Here is a 19907-nt window from a genome sequence, read left to right as displayed (position 1 = left end):
GATCCCAGAGTGTTCTGGGGAGAGACGCAGGCAGGTGGGCAGCTGGGTCCCTCTAGGCAGGGGACGGATGGGCAGGGCTGGGATAGCCTGGGGTCTGGCCAGGAGGATCAGTCGAGGTCTTCGTCTCTCACGGGGTGTGCAGCGGGCTTGGCTGCTTGGATGAAGGTCAAGCGAAGATCAAGAACATGGACTCAGGGAGGCATGGCCCTGACCTTCCCTTTGGGCCTCGGTCGCCTGTTTTTTTTTTTTTTCCTTTCTTTCTGGAGATTTTAGGGACAGTCCTAAGCCATAACCCTGAAGGCAGTGCCCTGCCACACAGTTGGGGGGGGGGCAGTGGGCATCCAGGGGGACCTGGACAGGGATTACAAGGGGACTATTCCCGAGTGCTTCCTGTGTGCCAGACACAGTGCCAGGCAGGAGGTGCCATAATGGTAAGAAAACTCAGACACGGCCCTCGCTCTGTGCAGAGGAGAGGTCTGTAACAGGTCTCGAATTACAACCAGGACCTGCGAGGAGGCCAGACACGGCCCCTGGGTCTGACGGGAGATCAGATGTTCAGGCCTAATTCTCTAGCTCATTCCTTAGACTCCGAAGCCATTATACATGAAGCAAAATTAGAGGAAACGAGTGAGCAGGATCGATGTAAATCCATTTTGGAAGAGGCCATTATAACGGTTCATCTTAGAAATCCTTTTGAAGCTCGTCTTCCCCATCTTCCTTTCAATAATCAAGAAGCCCTTGGTGTGCGGTGATGGAACATTGCAAAACCCCCGAACGGATCACAGGGTCGGTCGACAGATTTTGTGATACACAAATGATTTTACATCGAGGACTCAATACGCAGAAAAATGGAATGATTCCCATTTTATTATCAATTATAGCCACGGGTCATTTAATGATAGGGATACGTGTGTCCTGAGAACTGTGTCTTTAGGTGACTTTGTCATGGTGGGGGCAGCACAGAGGGTACTCACATGCACCGAGAGGGTCGAGCCCACTGCACACCTGGGCTGCACGGTGTAGCCTGGTGCGCCCAGGCAACAAGCCTAGACGGCAACATTCAGTTACTGTACCGAATATCGTAAGGCAAGTGTAACACAGTGGTAGTTGTAGAACTGAACAGACCTAAACCTAGAAAAGGTACAGTGACAATACGGCAGAGATGATACAAAACGATACCCCCGCACGGGGCGCTCACCACGCACGGAGCCTGCTGGACCGGACGTCGGACAGTAGTGAGCGAATGCGAAGGTCAAGGACGTGACCGTACGGGGCTGCGGGCCTTACAAACACTGGTCCGCAAGCCCCCTGCCCGCTCCCTTCTGACAGGGCCAGACGAGGAACGTCGAAGCTGCCGGTGCTGCTCCGTGAACCGGGGGTGGCCTGGCTGGCTGCAGATCTCGCGGGGGAGCTGACTGGGCGAGGCGTGGACCACGAGAGCAGTGACCGTCAGGAGGGCGGGAGAGGCGGCCGGAGGGGCAGTAAGGGCACACGGGGGATGGCCATGACAATGCGGATCGGGCTGCTGCCTGCCGGACCGCTGGTCAATGGAGGAACTTCGTGGTACTCATGAAAACGGGCAGAGAACCGGGGACTCGGGATTTGACTTTGGAAACGTTTGCTTCCATTGACGCTGTCTGGCACTCAGGGCTCTCTCTGGCATCAATCTGGTGGAAGAAATACAACTTATTAATGCTTTGCATCATTACCACCTGAAAATATTTCAGACAGATGCTGAAGTAAGGCTGACAAGAAAGGCATGTCAAACGCTGCACAGGGTCCCCCGAAGGCCGACCGCCGTTATGGGGGCAGGGTGAGAAATGGAGAAGGCTGAGTGGAGGTCGCACCTGAGTCGGGCTTTGGCGGGTGAGTAGGAGTTTGTTGGGGGAGGAAAGCATGAGGGGGGAGGGCGGATCGCAGAGACAGGGGCCCCAGAGGGCCTGCCACGTTCAGGGGACCTGCAGGGAGCCCCATGTGCCTAGGCTTTGGGTTCAGCACCCCCTTTGGCTCTGGCACTGTGATTCGTCCTGCGGTGGCCTTGCTTGGGTGACGTGGTAACTGAGCTCCCGAACGGCCTGCGGGTACTCGCGACCTTGGGGAGCCCCTTTCACTTTAGAAGGGGCTGAACTGCGTGACCAGTGGGATGCTGCCGGAGTGCGGGTGTGTGACTTCTGAGACCGGGCCAGGGACGCCCTGCAGCGCCTGCCCTGCTGGCTAGGCGTGCACACCCTGGGCAGGCCTGCCGCCATCCGGCGACGACACTCTGGCGTCCCTGCGGAGAGGCCCACGGGCACGTGAGGGACCGCGGCCCGCCTCCAGCAGCCAGAACAACTTGCCAGCCGTGCGACTGGGCCCCTGGGAAGTGAGCCCTCCAGGCTCAGCTAAGCCTTCAGCGGACTGTAGCCCAAGTTGACATCTGACCGGGATTCCAAGGGAGACCCCGAGATCAGGATCGAACTGCCCAGCCAAGCGGCTCTTGAATTCTTGACCGCAGAAACCATGCGAGGCAAGAAGTGATTATTGCTGTTTTAAGCCACTGAGCTTCAGGGCGATTTGTTACACAAAGCTAGATGACGGCTCCAAGGACGGCTGTCAACGACCCCAGGCCCCTGGTCCTGTAGAGCCCTCCCTGCAGTGTGGAGTAGATGCGGGGACTTGCTCCTAATTCAAGAATAAGGTCCACCTGCTGGGTGTCACTTTGAGATTACATTACAAAGACTCTGGCTTCTCTCATGCTTGCCTTTCTTAACTCTCTTGCTGGCTCTGAGAAAAGCCAGCTGCCATGTTGCGAGCTGCCATATGGAGGGGCCCACGTAGCCAAGAACTGAGGGACATCTCCAGCCAACAGGCAGTGAGGAGCCGAGGCCATGAGTCTGACAGCTTGTGAGGAGCTGAATCTCGCCAGCAGCCGGGCGGGTGAGCTGAGGGTCGAAGCTCGAAACGACAGCAGCCCCAGCGGGCGCCTCCGTTCCGGCCCGTGAGAGGCCCTGAGTCAGAGGACTCAGATAAGCTGTCCCCAGACTCCCGGCCTGGGACGCTGTGAGGGTAAGTGTTCATTGTTGGAGACCTGCCAATATGGGGGTCCCTCGTTAGGCAGCCCCAGAGAACTAACGCGGTTGTGGCGAGTGGCCTGGCCCGGCGCCGGGGCAGGTGCTTGGCTGAGGTCTAACTTGGCTCTCAGTCCAACACTCTGGGACAGGCGGGGGCCGTTGAGGGGGTGAGACTCTGAAGGCACATCCTATCACCTGCTGCCTTCCGGAAACCCACGCCAGCCTCCACAGGACCGTAGGAGGTGGATGAGCACGTGGGCGAGATGCACGTTCAGAACCCGGTTCTGTCACCTCGTACTCGTGTGACCTTTAACGAAGTTACAAGACCTCCCCGAGCTCCAGTTCCCAAGCAGCCCTCGTGGAGCAGAGAGGGAAGCCACAGAGTGGCCCAGCCGCCCGGTCAGTTCCAGCCAGAGAGGCGACAGGAGAGGGGAGGGAGAAGCCTGGGGAAGGGGCGTGGCGCTGGAGCACAGCTCGCGATCCATGCGAACTGGACCCCGAGGCTCTTGGGATTTGCACCGTCATCTCCTTCATCCCAGCCACAGCCACCGTTGTCGCGAAGTCCTCACGGCACCGTCCTGAGGACTATTGGGCAGAGCTTTGCAGGACGGCAGGTGCCAGGACGTCCCGCCTGGAACGCGGTGCCCCCCCACCCCCGCTCGTGCCGAGGGTCTGCCGTGCGCCGCTGCGACCTTCTTGCGTAGGAAGCGATGGTTTCGTTCTTGCCTGGGATGTTATCTAGCCCAAGTTGTGCTGAAGTGAAACATATTTCAGCACCCACCAATTTCCATATAGATCTAAAAAGGGGGGGGGGGAAGAGAAAGAAAACAAGCTCTCCCGGCATCTTCACCGACGACGCATCTGAAACCCGTTTCGTAAAGATGGATGGCTCCGTTAGGATGCTAAGAGGTTTTTCTTGACTTGTCAACAGTTTTATACCTCCCATAAACATTCTTGGCCATAAATTATTCATTGCCCAGTTAGTGGTTAAAAAAAAAAAAAAGATGCCTGGGGCTGAGGCACTTTCTGATTCTCCCTCTGCTTTTTACTTCCAAGTGGTTTTTTCTTCCCTGCTCCTGGAAAAGCAGAAAAAGCGTTGAGTCTCCTGACTCTGAGCTTCATGGCGGGAGCCTAATGGGAAAGTCCTGCCGAGCCCGGTGTGAGCTTGGCTGGCGCCGGGCGAGGGGTGGGGAGTGACATTTTCAGTTTTGGGTACGGCAGGGCACTGAGGTGATCAAATCTACGTTGAGGTAAGAAATAGATGTGTTTAGGGCTTTCTTCTCCTTTTTTTTTTTTTTTTCCTCTGTTGGCAGGAACTCTAAGGCTTTCAAAAAAGCAGAGAGGAGACTTGATTCTATTCTGGTCCCAGCTATTTCGGAGTCCACAGTGGGACAGGATCTGTGACTTCCTCTGCTCCCCTGGTCCCGCTTTCCCTGGGCCCCTCCCCCATGGGGCTGTGCCAGGAGATAGCACCCCCTTGTCTTTCTCCCGCGGGCCCACCGTCTCTTGTCCTGCACACTGCCACACACAGTGGGCTCCTTCTCCGACACGGATTCCGGGGCCTGCCAGCTCTGTGGCTGCCAGCTCCGAAATCCCCAGGAGACTGGGATGGGAGTTAGTGGGATTCGGCCTCAGAGCTTGGGGCTTGTGTCGGCCACAACAAAGCCTCGCAAACCGTGTGGCTCAAAACAGCAGAAACCCATTCCTTCTCTCACAGTCCTGGGGACTAGGAGTCTCAAATCAAGGTGTCATCAGGGCCCTGCTCCCTCGAGACTCTGGGTGGAAGCCTTCCTTGCTTCTCCTGGTGGCGGCAAGGAAGTAGAAGGTGACTTCTGTCTCCGCCGTCACAGGGCATTCTTCCAGTGTGTCTTGTATCTCATCTCTTCTCATAAGGACACCCATCACATTGGCTCAAGGCTCATGTTCTCATCAGCTTAGCATCATTGGCTATATCTGTGATGACCCTATTCCCATGTAAGGTCGCATTCACAGCTACTAAAGTCCGGGACTTCCACCCATGGAGGGTCAGAGGAGGGACGGGCCCCCAGCGACCAGGCCCCAGCACACAGCCTCAGAAGCGTCAGGAAGTCGGAGAGCGAGCATCCTGCTGAGGCCTCGTGCCCCCACTCTGACCCTGGCCCTGGTGGTGCCAGGCCCTGGTGTGGGCCTAATAACTTGGCTTTTTATACCTGGGGAGAGAAATTGGACAGACACACTGCACATGGGAAGCAGACCGCCCTGGGTTCGACCTCGTGCAGTGGCCTGGTCAGAGGCCACGGTGTCCGCCTGCCTTTTGTGGGAGATGTGGCCTCTTGCAGGTTCCCCTGCTCTTTCTATGACTGTACCTCGAGTCCCACTTCCTCCCCGCTCCCCGTGTTCTCCCCAGGCCCTGGGGGCTTCGCCAGGGCACCCCTTCTGGGCGGGGTCTCCAAAGGCCTCTGCTCTGTAGGGCTTACCAGACCCTGCGCTAGTGCCGTGCTGAAGGAAACCCTTCCATGTGCGGAGTGACGATGGGGCCATTCCTGTGCCGTAGGGGGGACATTGGATTATTTCCCCAACCCTATTCCCTAATGATCTTATTTCCAAATATTTTGTGTTGGAATTAATGCTGAGGAAGAGAAGTGGCCAGGGGCTTTGGCTCACAGAGAAGGTTCCCAGATGCTGGATTTACAGACACCAGTGGACGTCAGGTTTTGCCAAGGCCGGTCCTGCTCCCGGCAGCCATCACTGGCCCAGCCGTGGCTGCAGAGTGTGGGGCTCCGTTATCCAGAGAGGAAGGGTCCCCATGGTCCCTGTCCCTCACCCTGCATGTGCCTGATACTTTCGCTGTTCACCTTCGGTTTCATTTAAGTTTGTTTTAAGTCAGACGAAGCATCTTTAACTGGAGACCCCGGGGTTCCCCTGAGCCCAGGCTGCCTCTAAAGTGTGGGAGCGGGTCAGTGTGGAGCAAAGGTGGCTGGAGGTGTGGACAGGTGATCAGTGTGAGCCCCTGGCCCATGACACTCGATGAAGAAAGGAAGGAAGTGCCAAGCACTCCCACAAACAACATGTTACTTATTCCTTACACGAGTATGCCCATTCCACAGATGAGGAGACTGAGGCTCAAAGAGACCAAGTGGCTGACCTGCCTGGGTCACCTGGCTAGTCAGTGGCAGAGCCTATCAGACCCCAGGTTTCTCCGTGAGCGGATTGCTTCGAGGCAGCTTCCATGTTTCTCTGACTGCACAGTGATGGGCCGTGGCCTGGTCACATGACCTTTGGGAAACTAAGGTTCTTTCCCAGGACTAGGAGTCTGTCTGTGTAGCAAATTTTGGAGCTGAGTGTTGCTTTCTCAGTGGCTGTCCTGGGACCTGCATGGGTCCCACACCCGGTGGAACTGTGAAACCCGGGAGGCGGCAGCCCTGGCCTCGGGGCGCTTGACGAGAGTCACTCAGAGGAAGCCAATGTGGTGGGGGGTCCCGGGGGGCAGTGACCTCCTGGGGGTACCTGGTGGAAACTCTTTTTCCATTCGGAGGCCAAGCCTTTGAGCTTCTCATCTCTGAAATAAGAGAAGGTCTTCTGAAATGAGAGTTTTCCAGGGAGCATTTTGTAGAAATCCGGACTGTTCTAAAGAGAAACAGAACTAGCAAGATGTCCAAAAACTAATTGACAAATTTTGTTGTCTTTCCTCTTGTCCGAGTCACTTGGTGTTGTTTTCATCGTCATTATTTCCTTTCTTAAGGCTGGATTCTTTGAAACAATATTGACATAAATATGTGGGTCATGTATTGTCCATATTCTTTTTTTTACTAACAATTTTGTTGAGATAGCGTAGCACACAACTCTTTCATTTAGAGTGTGCAATTCACCAGTTTTGAGTATATTCACTGAGTTGTATTTCCACCTTTCAGGTTTCAGAACACTCGCTGTCCTCAGAGGGCACAGTCTCAGGCAGGAAGCCCAGTCGGCCCCGGATGACAGTGGTCTCAGAAGGGCTCTCCGCCTGGGTCTTTTCCAGATCTCTCTGTTAAGCTGTCTGCTTCATTTGGTGACTCACCAGCACCCTAGCCTCCACTAATCACCTGCTGATGCTCTATTGTTTTAAAAAATGCCCTGGGGTGTGAAGCACTCAGTGGTCGGATCCAATTGAATTCAGGCAGGAGCAGACTTTGAGGCCAGCCTTTGATGTCTGCTCTGACCTGGCAGGCTCTCCTTGGCAGTCGCTCCCCTGAGCTAGCTGGCTGCTCTTAATTAGAAGGAGCTTTGACGTCAGGGTGACCTTAGGCTTCACCGTCCTCACAATCTGTTTTAAATGGAGTTGGTTCCTTTAGGGAGAGCTTCAGAGATCTTTTCCCTGGACTGCCTCTCCCCTGGGCCAGCTCTCCAGCTGTAATTCTGGGTGCCTCTGGTCTTCTAGGCCTGCCCCGTGAGCAACCCAGGGCGAGGGTGGTGGGGGCCCCAGTCTTCTTGGCCTGCCTGGCCTGGGGTAGAGCCTCCCTCCTATGGGATAGTGGCTGGGAGGAAGGTAACCCTAAGATCTTGGCCATACTCATCAGCTGGGAGGTGGAAGGGTGAGAACCGCTGTGGCCTGTCCCTCTTGGTGAGATGTGGTGAGACTTGATTGGGAAATAAGGTGAGAGGGAGCTCTGAGTTCCTAGCCACACTCACCCGGGGTGAAGCTTCTGTCGAGCTGAGCTGGGGCTGGGGAGAGACAGCAGATTGTGGCTGAAATGTCACAGACTCTTGCTTTCCTTACTGAGTTTTGGTAGATTTTATTAGATAAATGTTTTTTTTATTTGTCATATGCTTTTAGGACTGTTCTCAGAGAACATAAATGGTTTTTTTATTTTTTAAAAAATAGTTTTTGCCAGCTTCCCTTGTTTCACTGGGGAGTGGCCCATGGACTGACTTGTGCTGTCGTCCCAGAAATGGACACCGTGTTGTTTTATTTTAATAATAACAGCATCTTTATATTATAAATTTACCTAAATTTACCTTTAAAAACTGCTTTGATGATGTGTGATATTTTACAAGTTATAGTCTAATTTTCTGTTTTGTTTATTTTCTGAACTCAATAGGAAGATTTTAGTTTTCAAATGTGCTGTCATCTCTATACCTGTCTGTCTGTCTGTCTGTCTATCTGTCTATCTATCTATATCTATAATCATCTGTCATCTTTTTGGTTTTCAGACTTTTGGCATTCTAGTCTACCCTTTGTTGGCTTCTGTGGCTTGGAAGATGGTTTGTATGAAATTTCTGCTTTTTGTAATTTAGAGAAGTCACCTCTTTTGGACAAGTGAGTATGTAATAAGTTTTTGCAAGTGTTCCGTCAGTCACTGGAGAAGAAGGTACATTCTCTGCTTGTGAGGCTCGACATTCAGCCTCTGTCTGTTAACTTGAGTCATTATATTGCTTTGATCCTCTAGGTCCGTGATAGACAATATTACGACAGTAGAGATGGGGTAGAAGGAGCGGAGAAAATAAGCAAGGCACAACGGTAAAGCAGTTGTAGGTAGCGGACGGCGAGTTCACAGGAGCTATTTATTCCCTGATGCGTTTTTCCCTAGCAGCTTATCCAGAAAGCACAGGGTACAGGTTTACAAAGCTCTTGGCTTAGAAGGGACCTTGGAGATTTTCCAGTTCCACTTCCTTGTCTTACGAATGAAGCAAGTGACTCATCCAAGATCCCACAGCTGGTACACGCTGAGGCCGGGGACTGAACGTGAGTCCTTGGATTCTGGTAAGGGCCTGAAGTTGCCGTTTTTTGCCCTGTTACTGGTGCGTTGTATTTTGTTTCCGTCTTTATTGTTGTCTCTGAGTCGGTTGGTGCCTTAAGAATGGGTAGAGATACATTTCTTCTGAAAAAAAAAAAAGGCCTTATTTATTTGTAGATACTTTACAATTTGCAAAGCACTCTACAGTTTGCAAAGCACTCTACAGTTTGCAAAGCACTGTTCTATAGGCCTCATCTAATTTAAACTTCACAGTCAAGCGATGTTTAGGCAGCACTGATGCCCACTCTCCTCTCCTGCAGCGGAAGAAACCAAGGCTTAGAGACACATGTCTCTAAGTTTTCTGCCTCCCCAGGCCACACACTCACTTGCAGGACCCAGAACTCACATTAGCACTTTTTCTTTTCCTGAGTTGTTTTTTTTTTGGGGGGGGGGTAAAATCATAACATCCTACAGGATGTTTCCTTCCTCCATTGGAACTGTGCCCTGGACAGTCAGCTGGGTTTTGTTAACACAATGATAATTCTGGGAAATTATTGTTTTTTAAATATCGCCCTGCTCTCCGCACCTGCTGTCAGTAGGTTATAATAGATGGTACGCGCTCAAAGCATTTCTCTGCTTATCTTCTGGAACAGTCTCGGTTCACTCAATGCCTTTGCTTTCCTTCCTGTGCAAGAGCATTTAAAAAGCCATGACTCAGCTTTACCTCTCTCCCCATGACCCTCCACTCCACCCCGACCCCGTGTTGTCTTTAGCCAGCTTTCATAGTCTCATCTGGGAGTTTCCTACATTGGCTGTGGAGCTATGGATCAGAGGCTCCTGCTTCTCAAAAAAAAAAAAAAAAAGGGCAGGGCCCTCAAATAATAGTTGCTATGCAGGGTTGCATTGGTTATCTGTTACTGTATAACAAATTATCCAAAAATTTCATGGTTTAAAATGATACACATTGACTAACTGGGTTTCTGCGGATTAGGAATTTGGGGGCTGGCTACTTTGTATACGATTCTTTTCTCAACAGAAAGAGAGGGGAAGTAATCTGTCTCTTGACCCCCCAGGTAGATCTGAACCCAGCTCCAAAGCTTGTGCTTCAACCCCTTGCCCTGTACCAACACTTGGCATCTTCTGTGCCTGTCTTCCAGCAAGTACCGTGCTCTGCTCAGCCGTCTGCGAGAGACTCGGTAGCTTCATACGTGGACAGTTCGGCTCATGGGCGGGAGGGAACACAGGATTAAGGCAGCCACGTAGAGCTGCCTCCATATAAACACAGGCTGGATTAACAGATATATGACTTCTAGAATCTAGGAGGTGAGAGTCTGAGCAGACTGTATGGGCTTGTGGGTACGTGGCTGTGAGATGTCTGGACAGGCTGAAATCTCTTTAAGGAGGACAATTCCAGGGCGTGGCTCTCAGATGTAGGTGGCAGATCCTACCGAAGTCCGCCCCTATGGAGCCCGCCAACTAGTGAGGGTGACCGCCATCCAACGATAAATGTAAAGGACAACATCTGTGAGAGCGTCAAGGAGAAGGCCAGACACTGCTCACACCGAAGAAGGGAAGGGGAGGGAGCTGCGTGCACAGGGGCGGGGCCGGCGTATGCTGTGTGGACGCGATGCCTGCTCGTTCTGCCGGCCGCGGGCATTAAGGCATGGTGGCATCAGTCGTCACGGGAGGCGGGGCGTGCTCTGTTCTGCAGGTGGCGCCTTGTCGAGGGTGGCAACAGGGACAATTCGGATTATCAGGGTTGGGGATAAATGATCGTTCAGGTTTCTTCAAGTTTCCACAGTCTCTGAGTTTACCAAGAACTCCTTGTTCCCTGGGGGTGCTCAAGTGCTATTTTAAGGATTAACTTAAAATTCATCTTCGATGTTTGCTGTGCTCGGAATCACTCCTTTGAAATTCTTGGCACCCAGCTCACGTGGAGACAGAGAGTGCCTTTTCCCCCGACTGTCTGGCATTTTTATCATCAATAACACTTTTTCATCCACCATGTACCAGGAACTGTCCCTCTCTCTCCGGGTCTGGGTTCGAATCTTCCGAGAGTTCACGGGCGGCCTGTACACACACGCTGGGCCAGGGGATGCTGGTGCTGCTGGTGGCGGGGGCGGGGCAGGCCGGCGGCCCGGAGCCCTCCGTGGTGGTGGCAGCTGGAAGAGATACCTAGTCAGATCTCGACGAAGTGAGGCTGGGTCTGCTCTGCCTGAGGATTCCGAGGGGAGCGTCTCAGAATACCAATTTTCTCTCTAGCTGGGCTGTGCGAGCCTCTGTGTGTTTTCGCACTGAACTATTAAATTAGAGGAGACACTTTGCTGGAGAAAGGGGTCCCTGAGGAAGCCAGCCGGCACTGCGCGCAGTGGCAAAGCGGAAAACGCTTCCGTGGGGTTTTCAAGCGCTGAATCTAGCCTTGGCGCTGACTCTCACCTCCGGCTCACCTCTGCGGACCGCGGTTTCTGCATCTCTAACACGGGCTGGGAGCCCACCACGAGGGAGGATCGCGTGGCACAGCGTGTCTGAACACGCTCTGCACGCGTGTGCCGGCCCTGCCCCCCCCCGCACCCCCCCTGCAACCCTCCCCCCCACCGCGGGCTTTTGTTTCCCTCCTTCACGTCGCTGAGGACACCGGAGGCCTTTGGACCCCCTGGGTCATTTCCCACAGGGTGCCATCTGGGGCGTTCCCATGACCCATCCTACCAGATTGATATGAAATGCGGGGGCCGCGGGGGCCGCGAGGGGCAGCATGCATGTCGCGGTCGCTCCTCCTCGTGCCTCTCACCGTGATCATTGGAGCTGGTCAGCCACGTGCGCAGCGAGGCCCCCGCCCACCGGAGGGAGGCAGAAGGTCCTGGGCTCCGGCCTCCGCTGTGACAGGAGCCGCTCCAGCCGCAGTATGGCCGAGGAAGCCATCAGGGGCGCCGACTTGCTGGGCATCCTTGGGCCAGTCCCTTCCCCTCTGTTTCCCCACCTGTAAAATGGCCGTCTGCCCACAGGAAGAGCGCCCCTGCGCCCCTCACCCAGGAAGGCAGCGGGCCTCACAGAGGCCTTGTTTCCGTCTTCGCTTAGAAAGATGGAAACGCAATGATCCTCCTTTAGGGAGTGTCTGGTAAACAGCTGGCCTGCCTCAGCTCCTCCCCATTGTGATCAGAGAAGGTCGGGGGCCTGCGGATCCCTGGTCCCTTCCCCCCACCCCCAACTCGAGGCCCCCCTATCTGCTGGGTCAGCCCCAGCCGGCCCCAGCTGGCGGCTGCACCTTTTCTCCGAGCTCAGTGTCCGAGGTAAACAGGAGACGGCAGGTTCCTTCCCGACCTCCGTGCCCACCTGTGTCAACCTACCAGACGGCTGTTTTCCACTTGTACTGCTTCCGCCCCGGCAAGGAAAGGCTGTGGCTCAGGATGGGGAAAATACACGTGCCGCGGGAAGTCGGACTTAGTTTCCCTTTAAAGGGAGTGAGTCATACGTTCATTCCATGGACGATTTCTGAGTGTGGCCTGGGGGTGTGGCAGGGTCTGGTGGGCCCTGCCTGGGCGGTCGCAGTCAGGTGGGAGGGGACAGTGGAGAGAGAGGCCTCCTGGGCGTGGAGGTGGGGGACCGGAGGGGTGTGTGTGTGGGGGAGGGGAGGCTGACAGGTGCCATGGCGGTCCAGGTAAAAGGTGATGTGGGCCTCAGGAAGTCCAGGCCAGAGAGGGGTCAGGGTTTGAGAGATGATGATGACGTCAGAGCGTCGTATCCTAAGGAGCCTTGCTGCTGAGAAGAATGAGGGAGGCGTGGGTGGAGACGTGGACTGGGGAGGCGTTGGGGCCTCAGACCCCACAGGGCCTCAGGGCCAGGGCTCCAGGCTCAAGTCAGCTAGCCAGGGCAGGCTGCCCCTTATCCTGGAGGACGGGGTGTCCTGCGCAGGCACCAACACACGACACACACGCACACACACACGCACACAGCAGGGTGGGGGGTGGGGAGGTACAGACATGTATCGAGCGCTTACTCTGTGTGACTGTCTCTGTATTTACATGTACTGTCTTATTTCTTTCTTCCCATTGTACAGATGAGGACGCTGAGAGGGCACTCGAGTCACCAGAGGCAGAGCCGGGGCCTCAGGCAGTGTGAGGGCAGAACTGTGTCCCTGCCCGAGGCTCAGAGAGCAGACACTCACCCCGCGTGACGCCGTGCGCGCGCGCCAGGGGGGCCGGCATCTGGGTCTCTGGCCTTCCAGCACACGCCAAGCTGCCCGTGTGACAAAGCCGTTCCTCTTTTCCCCTAAGCCAGTGCGATGCCCTTCGGGCCCCTTCTCCCCTTTGCATAAAGCGCCGCCGGTGTGCAGAACGGGGCTCAGCTCAGGCCTTGTTTACGACGCCCTCAGCATCCTCCACGCATTGCCCTCTTCCTCTCGCCTCCCTCCCTCTCTCCCTTCCTCCCTCTCTTCCGTCCTTTATTTTAATTTAATAAACACCCGTTAATCATCATCCAGCAAGAAAGCTGGATCCCCGACAGCCGTGTGCCGCGCTGTCTTCCTGCATCCAGGACCCGCCTCCCCTGCCCAAGGGAACAGACGCCCATAAATCTTGTGTTTATCTTTCCCTCGCTTTTCATTTTATCACATCTAAATGTAGCCTCCAAAATATTTTTAATTTTAGTCATTTTTAACTTTAAAAAGTGTATGATGCTGTATAATTTTTTAAAAAGACTTTAATTTTTTTATAGAGGTTTCAGATTGACAGGAAAATTGAGAAGGTAGTACAAAGAGTTTGTGGAATCGTTTTGGAATCTTTTCTTCTCAAAATTATATTGTTATTTTGGAAGTTTGGTATTGTCTCGTAGAGTTGCTCCTTCCCAGATCTTACAAATCGGTGATTCTTCTCTTAGATCCATATGAGAACATTCAAAACAACACCATTCCTGGTAACAAAACGTTGAAACAGCCCAAAGTCTGTCAACAGAAATAGAGAAATAGATAAATAAATTGTGGTATATTTACACATTGGGATATTACAGAGCAGAAAACTGAGTAACAGCAAGCAACAAAAATATGAACGAATCTAAGCAATCTAACTTAAATGAAAATCAAAGAAGTCTGAGATTCTTTTTTTCCTACTTGGTATGTAGAGGGCTTCAAGAAATTGTCCCAGCATTTGGGAACAAGCGTGGCCAAAGGCCACCACCTTTGAAAACAGTGAGCAAAAGTCAACAGAGAAGGGCGACACTCTGTCTGCAGAAGGACCACCCAGGGGGGTAGTTTGGGGCCTGATGCATGGCCAACTGTGTCAAGGTGACCCGAACTGAAGGTACCTGTGGAGAGTCATAATTTGTCCCAGTTGAAGCCTGGAGAGCTAGTGTGGGGGCCTCTGCCAGGGCTGGAGAGAGAGAAGCTGGCTCCCAATGGAGAGGCCGGGGAGAGAAGGACCTGAGGCTGGCCACAGAGGTATGGAGGTCATCAGAGGTACGCCCAGAGTGGGGCAGGGGAACTTCTCCAAATGTGGCCCCAGCTGAACAAACTGTCCCTTAACCTCATCCAATTTCCACGCTCACCTAGCAACCCTCATATTTTTCTTAAAAAATAATTTTTTTATTAGAAAACAGTGCATGCTTATAAAACAAACAAAAAAAAATGCATGCAGTAAAAAGAAGGATCAAAAATCATCCATACTTTCACCACTGAAGATTACATTCTGGAGTATTTCGTTTCAGCCTTTTTCAAATACTAATAATCACATTGTATGCATTATTTTAACGCATGTCTTTTATCCAAAGGCATTTTCCCATTATAAACCCTTTGCAGTCATCATTTTTAATGAATATAGATGGTTCATTGAGTGAAATCTGTCTGTCTATTATCTATCTATCTATCTATCTATCAACATCATCATCATCATTGTCATCATCATCTATCGTCTATATCTCTCTGATATATATCCATCTATAGTTCATCTGTCCTACCCAGCCATCCATCCATCCATCATCCATCCATCATCTATCCATCATCTATCCATCATCCATCCATCATCCATCCATCATCCATCCATCATCCATCCATCATCCATCTTTCATCATCTCTTGCTCCTCCACTTCATAGAGTATAGTATATATATTCCAATGGCTGTTCTCCGATGGCTGGCTATTTTGGTTATTTCTAGGTTTTTACTATTATAAGTAATCCTGCAAGTAATCTTGGCACAAAAAGCTTTTTCAAATTATTTCCTTAGGAGAGATTCCCAGAAGTGGAATTACGAGATCAAAGGGTTTGAATATATTTAAGGCTCATAATACTCACTGTCAGATTGCTTTCAGATGTACAACCACAGTTCACCCTCCCGCGGGCAGCCTGTGATCAAGCCATTTCCCTGCATCTTCGCAAGCATTGGGCAGCCTAATTGTTAAGTAGCTCTGCTAATTTCCGATGACCAGCTCAGGGTAATCAGAGGTATCGTAGAAAAGAAAGGAGCCGCCCCAGAGTATCAGGTCCCGGGAAAGCTCTATCCCTCCATGTGGATTATTAGACAGCTATCTGGTTTACTATTCACCTCATTTCACTTTACTCTGTGTGAGCCAGTCACGTGGGCAAAACGTGAAAATGGCGTTCCAGGGTTAGCTGAGCCGAGGCCCAGGCCCGGGGATTTAAAGGCCAAAGGGTCCAGACAGGTATCTTCTTGGTCTCTCATAACTGCAACCCTTTCTGGAGAAGAGGATGTGATGGAAGGAAGGAAGGGTACGAAGGAGCCGGCCACGGCGCAAGGCCCCTGCGGACCATGCAACATCTATTCCACACCTGTCTCCTTCCCACCAACAGAGACACGGCTCGTTCGGGCAGCCAGGTGGATTCTCTAATCTCAGGAGGGTGAGCCCCAACTCCAGCCCCAGGAGATGAGTTACGATTGGACTAAAACAGGCATAATAGTACCGTGCCCAGTGGCTAGTCACTGGTCTGGGGTGTGTATGTGATGCAGTTTAGGTCAATGAAATTAAAGTAAAAATTGGCTAGGTGGGACAGAGTTGACTGTCATGGGTCTGTAGCCCGTCGCTATCTTTTCCCTGCCAGGCACAGCAGCCGTCCTGTAACTATGAGCTGGCAAGCGTGAGGACAGAGCCAACACACCAAAGACGAAAGAGACAGAGAAACCGTGACCTTGAGCAGCTGACCCGCTCTGGGATTGCCTATTCCAAGACTTCTTGTTATGAAGAAAAACAACCTTAGGTTTCTTTAGGCCATTTTGGTTGGCTTTTCAATTACTTGCATTTGAATGCATTCCTACTAAAAGATACGCTAGCATTCTGTATTAGTTAGGATAAATAATGCTAGCGGCTGTAACAAACATACCCCACATCTCAGTGGCTAAACACTGTAAGGTTTTACTTCTCGCTCTTGTCACAGTGTGATACAAGATGAGCAGTGCTCCTCCAAGTGACCACTCCACCCAGCATAATACCTTCTAGGTCCATCCACGTTGTTGCAGATGGCAAGATTTTTTTTTATTTTTATGGCTGGGTAACAGTCTTTCGATCTGAAATGAGTCTCTTGTAGGCAGCCTATGTAAGGATCTTACTTTCTTATCCATTCATCCATTACCTTTTTATTGGAGGATTGAGTCTATTTACATTTAAAGTATTTGTTGATAGATATGTAGTTATTGCCATTTTATTATTTATGCTTTTGATATTTTCTTCTTCTTTTTAAAGAAGCCCCTTTAACATTCCTTTAACAGTGGTTTGGCGTTGATGACCTCCTTTAGCTTTTTCTTGTCTTTATCTCTGCTTTGATTCTCAGTGATAGCTTTGCTGGGTAATCTTGAAAGGGGGTGGGGTCTCGGGGAATCACCTGGGCAGGGCGAATGGGGTCAGCCAGGTGGATGGAGACTCAGCATGGCGGCCGCCTGCATCTGCGCACTGGTTGTGGGAGGGACAGCGGCCTCCGCCAGCACTCCCGTCTGGGACAAAGCTGCTCCTCCAGCCCTCGCCCTGAAGCCAGACAATTTGTTTTCTCTCCGTATGTTCCTGGCGTCTCTGAGCTGCTGGCCCAGCACCGGAGCCCAGAGCAAGCGAGTCCGTCAGCGGTAAGTCCGTGCGCTGCCCTTAAAGAGGAACGCCGGGACCCAGCCTCCCTCTGTCTCTCTCAGCCACGATCTCCGCTGGTTTTCACCGTGGAGGTGGCGAGGGCTTCTCTCCCTGGTGCTGTGACCCCTCGCTCCTCCGGGAGGACCTCTGCAGCTGAGATAGCCCTCCTGATTTTTAACTGCCACACGTGGGTGTGGGACCAGCTTGTTTCGAGTCTCTGTCCTGACTACCAGTCTCAAAATGGCTTTTTTCCCGTATGTCCTTAGTCGTAGGACTTCTGTTCAGCTAGACATCAGGCGATTGTCCACGATGCTTGTTCTGTAGCTTGGTTGTAACTTTGGTGCGGTCGTGAGAGAGGTGAGCACGTTGTTTACCTGCGCCACCATCCTGACCGGAAATTCCCCAGCTTTTCCTGTCCTCCACAGCCTTTCTCTTGACTTACCATGGTGTTCTTTTGTTTGTTATTTAGTAATGTTCTAAGTAAAGAAAAATGAAAAGTTTAAATTATTAGCGTGCCTTTTATCATTTATCTTTGTATTGAGTAAGGCCAGTTTTAAATGGGAATGAAGAGCATTCGATTCACGCAGAATCACCGAAATGACACAGGTAAAGTTTCGCAGCTCTTGCGCGGACACGAATATCATTCTTTCCAGAAAAGTGGAAATGCTCAACTACTTTTACTTTGCTTCTTGATAAAATCAGCTTCTACCCACACTCTCTGTCTTCCTGCTGAGTAAGGAAGGACTGAAAAGAAAGGAGCTGCGGGTGGCCCCGACTTTCCCTTTTCGTCTATGTCATCATTTTCAGCACAAGTGGCTGGCCGATACAGGGACGTGCTGTGACTAAGAAGGAAGTACAGGGGTCCCAGGTCCTTCCTGCTTCTCAGAATGCCATTCGTGGGTATGCGTGCGTGAAGCCAGTTCTGGTTGGAAAGGAAAGCGTAGCCTCTTGGAGTTGTCAGCGCCTTTGCTCGCTCACCTGCAGGCGTAACGTGCTCACCTTGTGCTTCCTTTGAGTCTTGCTGAGCTCACACACACACGTGGGTTCACCGGAACCCCGCGCTTCCAGAGCGTCGGGAACGGCAGACCAACACTTCTCACGTTCCCGCTCACGGGCATGTTTCATTGCCCCGCGGGACTTCGTTTACAGATCACAAGCTCAAAGATACGATTATTAAGAATTTTAAGATGGTGACAGCAGATTATTAAACCAAGTGTGGAATCCTTCTGAGCCTGGCCCAGCTGCAAGGTGAGTGTTCTGGAAGCCGTGCAATGAGCGTGCAAAGCGTGAGGCGCATGAAACGGTGGCAGACATGCATACCGTGTGCAGCTCCTCTGCTCCAGCATCTCAAAGACGAAGTTGTTAAGAATTTCAAGAGGGCAACAGGGAACCCCGAATCAAGAGCGTGGGCCTCGTGAGCAGTGTGGGGCATGATGTGATGTCTCGGGCCACAGGCTCATGAGGCCAGCGCTGTGGCCAGGCGAAGGCAGGCCGGGCAGCGGAGAGAGCTTCCACATCCAGGGAAGAGGCCGCGAAGGTCCCAGCGCCTGCCCAGGCTCTGTGTACCCCTTCTGCGTTTTAGGTGCGAGGTCCCCTATACTCCAACTCCCCAGCACTCCTGTCCTCTTCTCCTGCACGCTCTCCATCAACATCATCGCTCTCCCAGAACTCGGGACCCCGCAGAGCTGACTGCATGGCCCTGGGCGTGGTGCGTCCCATGTGCACAGGTTGAGAGCTGCCTGCCCTAGGACCTCCACTCCAGGCCGCGCTGCTACCTGCCCAGGGACTCGGGAAGGCCCCACAGGCTGTGGGGTCTCCTCCTCTGACTGACGCCAGGTCTGCCTGGAGTGAGGGAGCCAGCATGGCCCTGTTACGCCCCCACTCAGCCTCCGCTGGCCGCCGCTTCTCCACACCCCTCATGTTGCCTCTGTCACGTACCCGGAACAGCCTTTTGAAAGCACGCATGTGCACGTATCCAAACGCTGACCTGTCGGTTTGGCCCGTCATCCTCGGCTTACGTGCAGTGTCCCTGTGGTCAGTTAATTCCCCACTGACCTCTCCAGCCTTATGTCCACCTGGCCTGGTCTCTTTCTGTCTGGGGCAGGTTGCTGCAGCAGGAGCGTTGGGATGCCGGCTGCCCGGGGTGGGCAGGCCCCCAGGAAGAGGAGGTGGGAGGGGGCTGTGGCGGAGGCAGTTGCTAGGTACGTGGCTGTTGGACACTGACTTCCCGTTCTGCTGAGTCGACTGGAAGCCGGCAAGGCTCAAGCGATCTGGTAAAGGAGACGCAGAACAACAGGAAGTGTGGGGGGAAAAGCAGGAAGGGGCAGGAAGTGGAGGACAGGAACTCCCTCTGGACTGCCACCTCTTCTCGTCCTCTGCCCTTCCTCCGAGCTGCCTATAATTAGCTGTTTTTGGTTCTTCACGGGTGAGCAAGGCTGAGCTGAGGCTCCTGAAGGCCTGGAGCATTGCTTGCCACCTCTGGTCCAAACGGATCTGTTTCTGGCAGGTTAATTTTAGATGCTCTGGTCCCGGCACGGGAAGGAAGGCAGGAAGGGCACTTAGGGAGCTGTCTGACTTTTTAAACCAGGCCTCGTTGAGAACAGGCTGCTCTTGGCTGCTAACCCGTGCATCCCCCACCTGCTTCCAGGTGGGGTAGCCAGGAGGGAGGGGGGCCTGGCTTAGAAAAGCCAGATACAGCCAGGAAGGGAAGCTTCCTCTCACACTGCAGGAACCAAAGTGCATTTGCAGAACGACCACCTCGGGCCTCCATGTAAGGATGAGGACGGGCTTGGAGCCCGACAGGCCCAGGTCAACAGTCCCCCATGGCCCTCCCAGGGTCATGTGGATTCATGGAAATGACACATCCAGGGCCAGCTCGGTGTCCAACACCAGACAGGTGACCAGTCAATGGCTGTCTGCATCCTCTGTTTCTTCCTTCTGTAATAAAGGCTTCTCAGGGATGAGAAAGGCTGGGGTGGGACTGGAGGGTTCATTCTGGGGGACCCCAGCCAATGTAGAAACCCAAAAGCCCGAGGGCGGTGGCCATCAGGGAAAAAAATGTGGGTGGGATGGTTTTTAAAGACTGGGGAGAGCAGGAGCGATGGCCGAT

At 52.8% G+C, this 19907-nt stretch overlaps 1 protein-coding gene across 1 annotated transcript; it reads right to left on the bottom strand.

Moving 5' to 3' along the window:
• Positions 1 to 13328: 13328 nt before the first annotated feature.
• Positions 13329 to 19568, bottom strand: LOC107500593. The gene is given in 3 exon segments (XM_016125998.2): positions 13329 to 13679; positions 18737 to 19468; positions 19470 to 19568. Coding segments are annotated over 3 exon segments (879 nt in total). The 3' UTR covers positions 13329 to 13631.
• Positions 19569 to 19907: the final 339 nt, after the last annotated feature.

This window comes from Rousettus aegyptiacus, unplaced genomic scaffold (genome assembly GCF_014176215.1).
Source record: "Rousettus aegyptiacus isolate mRouAeg1 unplaced genomic scaffold, mRouAeg1.p scaffold_m13_p_6, whole genome shotgun sequence".
In the NCBI taxonomy this organism is placed as follows: Eukaryota; Metazoa; Chordata; class Mammalia; order Chiroptera; family Pteropodidae; genus Rousettus; species Rousettus aegyptiacus.
The sequence above is the reverse complement of the archived record's forward strand: the minus strand, read 5'-3'. Positions and strand labels throughout refer to the sequence as shown.